General features: G+C 38.9%; 1 protein-coding gene across 2 annotated transcripts; it reads left to right on the forward strand.

The window, feature by feature from the left end:
• Nucleotides 1-264: 264 nt before the first annotated feature.
• On the forward strand, nucleotides 265-4,289 carry akip1 (A kinase (PRKA) interacting protein 1). 2 transcript variants are annotated; one of them, XM_032590099.1, is made up of 5 exons: nucleotides 265-358; nucleotides 2,260-2,420; nucleotides 2,548-2,622; nucleotides 3,606-3,713; nucleotides 3,832-4,289. In XM_032590099.1, the coding sequence occupies exons 2-5, from the start codon at nucleotides 2,265-2,267 to the stop codon at nucleotides 3,991-3,993; spliced, it is 501 nt and encodes a 166-aa protein (XP_032445990.1). In that variant the 5' UTR covers nucleotides 265-358; nucleotides 2,260-2,264; the 3' UTR covers nucleotides 3,994-4,289. The 2 variants fall into 2 exon arrangements, with proteins under 2 accessions (XP_032445990.1, XP_032445992.1); XM_032590101.1 differs by lacking the exon at nucleotides 265-358 and adding an exon at nucleotides 365-513.
• The last annotated feature ends 5,326 nt before the right edge of the window (nucleotides 4,290-9,615 follow it).

A 9,615-nucleotide genomic window follows, 5' to 3' on the forward strand; every position in this document is an offset into this window, starting at 1 on the left:
GGAAAGAAAAAATCTAGGAAAAAAATTAAAAGAGACGGTTTCAGAAAAATATTTTTTGTAATTAGAAAAATGTTGCTCTTTATTACTCAATTTTTAGGGATTCAATCAGATTTAGGTTTGCAAACTTAATGAAATTTTTTTTTGCAGAAATAATAAATTAAACTTGTGTTAAAAATACAACTTTCAGATTTATTACAATAGGAGATAAAACCACAAAGTCTTTAAACATTTAATTTATTATTCCAAGCAAAAGAAGCGCGGTGACGTTTCATCTGTGCCTCCTGAAAGGGGCGGGGTTTAACGAGCAGGATTTCCTGTCGTGTCATTTGAAAAGAAAGTGACAGTTGTCAAGGAAAATGTGAGTATTTACCATAAGCCCCGGCTCTCCGAAGTTCCGACTCTGTTAAAATAAACCAGGTTCCGGGTCCCGCCGTACCGGCAAGGCGTCGGGGATGTAAACTAGAGCTGCTGCGGATTAGTCGCGTGGTGACGGAGAGTTGTTGTGACGACACGGTAGGAAACCGCGGCGCGTGCAGGCGAACATATTTGAAAGTGTTTTTATTCGGAGTTTCTGGACCTACATGCCGTAAAGCTACTGCTTAAAACCTTAGTTTAATCCATGGAGAGAGTTAGCTTGTCACCTTCGCACCTAAATAATAATTTAATGTGAATTAAATCGTCGTTTTTGACCCTCATCCCAACAAAATGCAAAAAAAAAAAAAAAAAAAAACACCTGATAAAAGCATACCCAAAATGAATCCGAAGATGCTCTTGAGCCACTTAGAGTGCATGCAAATGTTTGAGGTCTTTGTAAAGGGAACAATTTAATCTTTTTGGCTGAGCAAGTCCAATTTAGTGAGCCGAAGGCCATGAGCTGGTCTTACCAGTGTTTCCTGTAAAGCTTTCTGTGTGAGATGCCCGACTGCAGGCAACTTGCATTCACCACAGCAAAGTGATGAAATACTGTGTTGTACCACTTTCATGTTTTGTGGAGCGCTTGGTAGTACCCACTCCTCCCCTGCATCTGAAAAATGAAAACAGTAAAGGGAAAAAAAAACCTAAGGAACGAATCAAATTACAGCCAAACATTTTTACATGATGCATACTGCAGTCCTTTAGAGCTGGGAGAACCGGAACTTCTTTCCTTGTCCATCTTCCATCTCTATCTTTGACATTCCTGCCAGCCGTGTCCCCTCATGTGCTGTGTGCAAAGTAGACCACAGACGGACATCCCTGGTGCGTCTCCACTGGACAAAAAGGACAGAGTCCTTCTGGATCCAGCGAACGCTGAAAACGTTAGACGTCAGATAAGGCAAACGGTTTCAGGAGTGTCATTGTCTTTCCTTGTTATATGCATGTTTTAGTCCAATTTCTTATTGAGATGTGTTTAATTATATTTAGTAAAATATAAGCAAACACTTATATTTTAGTGTCCTCCCAAACTATTTGAGATCACTGCTCAAATAGTTGCTTTTTAGGAATAAAATCCAATGTCCATGGAAGCTGGACTTTGCGTTACAGACCAATTTCAATGAATTAGAATATTATTGAAAACGTTAGTTTATTTCAGTAACCTTATCACCAAGCAAAACACATTATATAGATTAATTTGAAAATGAACACATTTCTTTCTTTTTTTTTTGATCATGAGGATTTTCTGGTAGGAGCTAATAAAAATATGCAATTAAAATTACAATGTTGCTTCAGACCAATAAAAAAAAAGTTTTACAAACAGGAATGTAGGCTTAGTGAAACGGATGTTTGAACGGTTTTTATTTTTTAATCTGACAAAAAAAAAGTATCCCTACAAACCCAATAACAAGGTTTGCTGGAGGATATAAATTGTTCCTTTAATTACCATAATAAACGATAATGTCGGGGGGTGCTTTCCAAGTAATGTATGTAATATAAAAATGCAAGTCTTCACTCTGAAAGACATAAATAAAATTTTAATTTTGTAAAGAACACACCACACTGGAACTGGAAGACATTTGAAATATCCAATATAAAACTCAAAAACCAAAAGTGATAAAACGGAAATAAAAAAACCCCTCTATGAATAAAACGTATTATGACGTCTCCATAAGCATCCATGCATGATGAATTGATTAATTGCCCATTGTGACTGGTTTACTCATCGGGACGTGTATTCTAATTTCACGAATGACAGACTGGAACGGGCCAGACTTCGTTACGAAAGACCCTCAGCGTTAATTTCCAGCCAATTTGTCGTACAACGTGTGACCTATGACCTTTCAGGTAACATGTTGATGGCGAGCCAGGCGTGGCTGGAGTCTTCCCTGCGTCGCTCTGGCAGGCTTGGCTTGGAAGTGCTGGAGCGAGCGTCCAGGCGCGGCGTAGACTGGACCGGCACCAGAGCGTCCCAGACCTCTGCGACGTCCGACCGAGACGCTACTGAGGTGGGAACGCGTTCTTATCGGGTTCCCGCTTCCACGCCTGCTGTTGGTTTGTGTTCTGTCCGTCCACTGTGCGCCTCAACACATCGTATTAAGCAAACATGCTTTCGCTTCATTCTCCACCTTTCAGAGTACCCAGTCGGAGCTTCGTGATGCCTTCGCAAATATCGCCGCGTTCATGGCACAGACGAGCCGCCGCTGCAAGGTCAGGGAGGATCTCGTGACTTTTTCTTGTGCATACACTGCATTGCGCTTAATGCAAGTGTTCCTCACAATGTCATGCTACAACCACACTTTATTGGGATCGTATGGATGTACAGCACCAGTTGTTTTAGTAATCGATTAATCGATTATTCTTAGGCCTGTCGCAATAAGTCAGTAAATTGCACGATTTCTTTTCAAAGGACAGTTTTGTTTGGAGAGATTTCATAATTCATTTTATTTGTTGTTTTGGTTTTATTTTGGATTTTTAAAACGCCTTCTGTTCGACTGTTAAATGTTCAGAGTGGATTTAAAGTTTATTAATCTTTGATAATGTGTTCTTGAATTATTATGCCATTAACATTATGTTACTTGAAAATGATCTCAACTCAACAATATTGTCGTTTTTTTCCCCCAATAACTTCTGGGACAATTTGTTACTGTGACAGGTCCAATTATTCTGACGATTAATCGATTATTCGGATAAGGAAAATTGTCCCATTCTGCAGGATTTTCATTAAATTACTTAAGCCTTTTCTCTACAATAAGAGAAAGGCACTAAAAGATCGAAATTAACAATTCGGTTCCTTTTTAAAAAAAAATAAAAAATCTATTGCTTAAAATGACATGACATTCCTTTAGTGAATTTGAACCGGGTGAATATAGAAACAAAATGCCAGTTGATGAGTTTTGGGTAAAACATATTGAGATTTTAATTTTATATTGGAAACATAAATATTCAAAAAACATTTTTGAGTTAACTATTGATAGCTGACGATTATTTCAACAATGGATTCATCACGATTATTCGGATTAGTCGCTTTAGCTGTGTACGCGTTTTCAGCTAACAAACAAACTGAATTTTCTGGTCCTAACATCAAAAGATGTGGAAAAAGGTTCAAGCGCTATGAATTCTTTTTGAAAGATGATGTTGAGACTAAAGAACAAAACAAAGACGGTGATTTATTTATTTATTTTTCATTGCAGAAGTATTATGAGTCTGGCAGCTCCGGGGAGCACAGCGCCGCTGAGAGGAAGCACATGTCCAGGTTCCACATGCAGCAGACGACATCTACACGGCCCAGGAGAAAACCTGTGAGACCCAGGGACGATCGGAACGTGTCTGTTTTAATGCAACCAAGAGCTTTAGCTTCAAGCTAAAGCATTAGCTACACTTAATGGCTAACGCTAAAGTGTTTTATGTATTCCGTAGCGTTTCCCGCAGAGCCCCGTCTTGGCTAGGGATGAAGACTTTTACATCGAGGTGTCACCTGGAACGTACTCCGTCTCTGCCAGTTTCCCAGATTCACAGCCACAGACTCACCTGGTCAGCATTCAGCCTGGAGAGAGCGCCGTCCTCACCTTTAACCTCTGACGTCTTGGCTAAGCTGACCTGGCCGCCCTGAGCTTCAATAACAGAACTGACCAATGCTAAGGCTACGTGTGTGTGTGTGTGTGTGTCCTTCTTGCCTTTTTTAAAGTCTAATGCTTTGCTTTCAAAATGGATTGCTTTTTTTAAATCATGGAGAAAAGCCATATTATTGGACATTTTATACATGGTTAGCAGAATTTTACCCAGCATCATGTAAACATTTGTGGATTTTATAACCTGCGATGCTACCGCGCTTTATTTTTATTTTTTTACAATAAAATATATATTTTTTCACAATATCCTGTGTTTTACCAAGATAACAATCATCCAGCTCATTCTACATTCAGTGTAGTCAGTTCTTGTAAAGCCTTAAAATTTGGGTCTTTTTTGGCCATAGAAAAACATTTTGCGCCTGATGAAGTATTTCAATCTCACCTGATGTTTTTGATTATCATCCTCATTTTTCCAATGGAGAGCCTCGTTTATACAATTAAAATGGCCTGGAAAGTTTCAGTAACGTAGGAATAGATCGTGCATCATGCTAAACGGTAGCGATGCACTGATCCAATATCAATAAATGTATCCATCCCAATATTGGAAAAAAATACATTCTAGCTCAGGTCTTGGTGACGATGTGCTCAATCAATAAGGGCAGATCTATTCAGTCTAATTCTATGCTTGGGGTTCTGAGCGACATCATGCTTATTTATATTATATTTAGAATTCCTAATGTCACTTTCTGAACCATTTGAAAGGTTTGTCAGTTTATATTTTACATGTTTGACCAAACTTGTGAAGCTATTGGTGTATTTAAGTGTGCTGTACTGACGCAGAGTTATCAGATACATTTGTAACCCAGTAGATTTTTGTCCGTGTTTTTAAAAAAAAGAAGAAGAGAGAAATGTTTAAGTCAGTCCAGCGCCTTTTCTGTATCGGATTGGTATCAGCCAATGCTAAACCTCAGATATCGGTAACGGAAGTGGAAAAAAGTGGACCGGTGCATCCCTACTAAACGGAGATGATCACATACTTCTCCACATATCAAAAATTGTTTTCCACCTCACAGACGTTTACTACAGAAAAGCTCGGTTTTTGTTTCATTTGACTAAAATACAAAGTCTCTGTAGATTACGTTTGTGACGGTACAACAAAAAAAAACGTTTTTGCTAGCATGACTCCCATACAACCAGTTGGTAAGCTGGTATCGTGTAAGTTGATGAGCAGCTGTTTTTTTTTTTATTTTAATCCCTGAATTATAATCAATAAAAATGAAGCCAAATCTCTAATCTTTACTATTTTGAACAACAGCTAATAGAAATGGGCCTCTGGGTCACATATTTATGTTCATAAGGAAACAGTATTTTTTTAACTAATAAAGTTAAGCTAATCAATTTTAAAGAGTAAATATCATTTTAAATTACTTCACTTGCTTTTATAGGAATTGGTAGGGATGCAATGAACTGGTGAAACAAATTTTATTATGAACCAATTAACGTCCCTTTTGCCTCCAACTGAATCCGAATAATGGACCGATAGTAACTGAATAATTACTATCTCTTAAGAACAACGAGGGGAAGCCCAGATGATAATGGAAACTTCTGATAGGTTCTGATAGGTGGAGGAACGCCTGGAACTCGCTGCTTTCTGGTTTGACATGAAACGAAATCAGCCAAGATGTCAGGAAGAGAATTGTGGCGCTCCACCAGTCTGGCTCATCCTTGGGATCGATTTCCAGATGGTTGAAGGCGAGATTGATGATAGACTGCTTCACGGGGAAAAGAACGTCGACAGACATCATCCGTCGGGAAGCAAAAGCTTGGGCGCAGGTTGGTCTTCCAAACGGACAATGACCTGAAACCCAAAGCAAAAGTGGCTTAAGGACAACAATGTTAGTGTTTTGGTGTGGGCATCACAAAGTCCTGATTTCAATTCAGTGGGCAGGTCGGCTGAGTCTCTGTCAGTGGCGCAAAAGGTGGCTATGCAGTGTATGCAACGCATAGGGGCGCTGCACTAGAGGGGGCGCAAAAACGATGCGGGGAATTTTTTTTATATAGTCAGCATTTTATGTACTTAACAGCTGTTTGTGTATGAAATGATCAATAACAGAGGAACAGCACTGATTAGGCGCCCCCCTCCCATACAGGCAGCTTGGGCAGCGGCTGAGGCGCGTTTTGTTTTCTTTTAAATTTGTAGTAATGCCTCAACAACAGGGAGCTAAAGATGGGGCGCAGAAAAAACTCCGGGGCCCAAAACAGAAAACGGAAGAGGGGGAAGGATAAAGATGTTGGAGAGACGAAGAAAAGCTTTTCAAAGTGGTTGAAAGACAGAAGGTAAGAAATGTCAGTGTATCAACAAGAGAGTTGTAAATATTCAGGTTAGCTTAAGCTAGGCTAAAATGATGATGTTCGCATCCACCTCAAAAATATGTAGTTGCGGCCCTGGCTGCAGCAAACACAGTTTGACTCTCATAATGTGTCGGATGAATGAGCACGTGACGTCAGCGCAGCAGGTGCAAAGAGCCCATTGGTATATTGATCTTGTAGCCAGAGAAACTGTAATCTGTTTTGGATTCTTTAAAGTGGACTGCAAACATTTGTTTTTGTTTTATATTGGCAATAAAAATAAAGGTTTTAGGAGCAGAGCTAATGGTGCATTTGAAATCTATGAAGGCTATGTGTTCCTCTGTTTGATCAATGACTATTTACCAAGAGAATTAGTTTTAGTTTCACTGAATCAATTAAAAGTAAGTCCTGTAGAGTTAATATTTCTCTATCTTAATAAAGTTTTGTTCATTATTAAAAGAATGTTAAGATGTCCAGAATCAGCTGCAGCTTGTTTTTTTTTTAATCTGCGCAAAGAATAATTAACATTCTTATCTAATATTTTAATTCTTATAATTCTACATAATTATTACTCAGATTTTTATAAACATCCTTTGGACCATGCAAAGCATTTTAGCTGTTTCTCTATAAGATCTATTTTCTATTTCCAGTTATTACATTTTTCCAAACTGCTATGAGAGCAACTTTGAACACAACGATCATTTTAATTTGATATTTGTTCAAATCATCTTTCCATTCTCTTACTTTGACTCACTTGCTCCTTGCCTTTCTCCTTATTTCTAAATCACCACATGTGCCTACTTACCAAACCTACTACTCAGTTTATTAATTCCTGCAAACCATGAGCTAGTAGTTTTCATCATTATTTTTCTTTCTATGAAACTTTAACTGTTTAAAGTTTCCTCATCCTTTTCCTTCTTAAAAAAACTTTCATATTCCCCTTTCTTGTGTTTCACATTCCTGTCTGTTACTTGTTTTCCTTTATGACTTTTGTTCCAGTTTTCAGATATTTTTTTATTTATTATATTCATCTACTTATTCCTGTATTTATTTAGTTAGTGTTTCATTTAGTCATCTATTTATTTGCCAACACACTGTTATCGCAATCTTCTGTTTCCTTAATTTCTTGGCTCTTTCTTTAGTTTTTTATTTTATCCTATAGTTCTATTTTAGTATTTAATTAACCTTTTAACCTGTACTTTACTATCCATTTATTCAGATATTTTGTATTTTATCAGGGTCCTGCCCTTCAACACACTCCCAATATTTTCACTGCTGTTAATCTTTTGATTTACATTTACTGTTGAAATATAAAGCAGTAATTCGTTCAATGGTTGCTATGCCGCCATCTGCTGTGTATTCTCCAGTACTGCAGTTATTTTGCTACCATTCCGGACAATTTAAATGAATTCATTTATAAAAGAAATTAAACGAACACATATTGAAACACTTCTCTCCACTTCCTGCTATTTTTACCCATTTTAAACAATTTAGACCAGTTTGTCAACACCTAGGCTGTTCTAAAAACTGGTTTCTTTTTTATAGTGGGTAACAATTAAAAATACCAATTGTGGTAATCCTTTCTTGGACTCTTACGAGTGGAGGATTCTTGCCTCTGCATCCTCAATTGGTTTGCTCCTTCCAAACCCGCTACTTTAAATGAGATAAAATACCTAAAGGTGTTTATACCTCCAATCACACTTCAGTTCCGGAGCTGAAGCGTCTTCACGCAGGACTCCGCCGCCCTGTTTTTTTTTTACGGAATGAAACTTTTAAGACGGATTTCAGCGGCTGCCCGCTGGACTCCGCCATCCAATTATCACCACAACAGCTTAAAGTTAAAGCCGTTTAGTTTCCGCTGTTAGAGCCCAGGATTCACAGCGTTTCTTACACAGGATTTCTTTTAACGCGAACGCCATCAACTCATTCACGCTTTTCTTTTAAAAGAGAATTTACTCTCAGTTAACGGAGTCCCGTCAAGCGTCAGATTCCAGCTGGTAAACCAAATACCAGTCCCGGAAAAGGATCTAAACTCATTCTGAAGAGTTTAGCCGTGCGCACGGTCCTTCTGGATTCGGTTTCACCCGCTGGAATCCTTCAGGATCTTGGGATCCGGCTTGGAAGGACCAAATTAATGTCAGGTTCATCTACCTAAGCATTCTCAAACTGAAAAAGAAGAGAGAGACAAGTGAGTTTTAGATTTACTTGCAAGGAGAACGGACAGCAGCGTGCTTTAGTTACAATCTACCCGCTCTAAAACAGCTCCTCCCAGAGACTTTCTGTTTATTTCCTTAGGGCGGTCCTAGTTACAGAGCCTATTCAGGGGTCTCAAACTCCAGTTCTCGAGGGCCGCAGTCCTGCAACTTTTAGATGAGCCTCTGCTGCACCACACCTGAACAGAATAATTAGGTCATTAAGGCTCTGGAGAACTGATCTACACAAGGAGGAGGTCATCAAGTCATTTCAATCCAGTGTTTTGTACCTGTGGCACATCTAAAAACTGCAGGACTGCGGCCCTCGAGGCCTGGAGTTTGAGACCCCTGGATTTGGTTATCTTGAGTTAATCACATAGCAGCTGCTTCTTCTGTTCTCTTGAGTCACAGGTGTGTTGCACCTGCAAGCTGCCGTAATGTAGAATGCAAAATTCAGAGTTCTTGTTTATTTCCTTCTGTAGAAACGATGCAGGAACTGATGAACCCACAGAACAAGGAGGTGTCTTGTGCATCCCTGTCTCATGTACAGTTCCTCTGTTTCTGGTCCATAAACTTCGAGCCTTAATCATCCGTCAGTCATCACTCTTGCTGCAGACCATCTGGTGTCAGCTTCCAGTTTGACCCGTTTAGATGTCTTCCTGCAAGCATCTCTCACTAGGCACAAATTCCAAAAGCAAACAAGAGTATTTATATTTGTAATTCATTTAAACGCATCACTATCCCACAAACATCCTGTTTCCAGCAACCCAAAATATCTTTTACTGTTAAAAAAAAACCCAGGGTGGCACCCAATACGCCAACGTTCTTGAACTGTACAAATGCATAAAAATTCTCCCTACTTTCTGACATACTGATAGTTCCTCTTCCTGGATATGTACCCTGACTTGTTCTTCCCTTTGCTGGACATCTTTGCTTTTTTCTGCCACCCTGGATTTGATGCTATCATTTTTAATCCTCAGAGCTACAATCTCTTTATTTAACTCTCTATTTTCTGTCTCTAGCCACTCGAGTTTTTCTGTTTTTTCTCTTAAATCGTCCTCTACAGTGTATATCAGTTTTTTCTGTTCGTC

The sequence above is a fragment of the Xiphophorus hellerii genome, chromosome 2 (assembly GCF_003331165.1).
Source record: "Xiphophorus hellerii strain 12219 chromosome 2, Xiphophorus_hellerii-4.1, whole genome shotgun sequence".
Lineage (NCBI taxonomy): Eukaryota > Metazoa > Chordata > Actinopteri > Cyprinodontiformes > Poeciliidae > Xiphophorus > Xiphophorus hellerii.

Bases quoted from the DNA above. Each gene is read 5' to 3' on its own strand.
- akip1 (XM_032590099.1), top strand. From the start codon at position 2,265: ATGTTGATGGCGAGCCAGGCGTGGCTGGAGTCTTCCCTGCGTCGCTCT. The intron at 2,421-2,547 runs GTGGGAACGCGT...TCCACCTTTCAG, and splicing joins CCGACCGAGACGCTACTGAG to AGTACCCAGTCGGAGCTTCG. The intron at 3,714-3,831 runs GTGAGACCCAGG...TGTATTCCGTAG, and splicing joins CACGGCCCAGGAGAAAACCT to CGTTTCCCGCAGAGCCCCGT.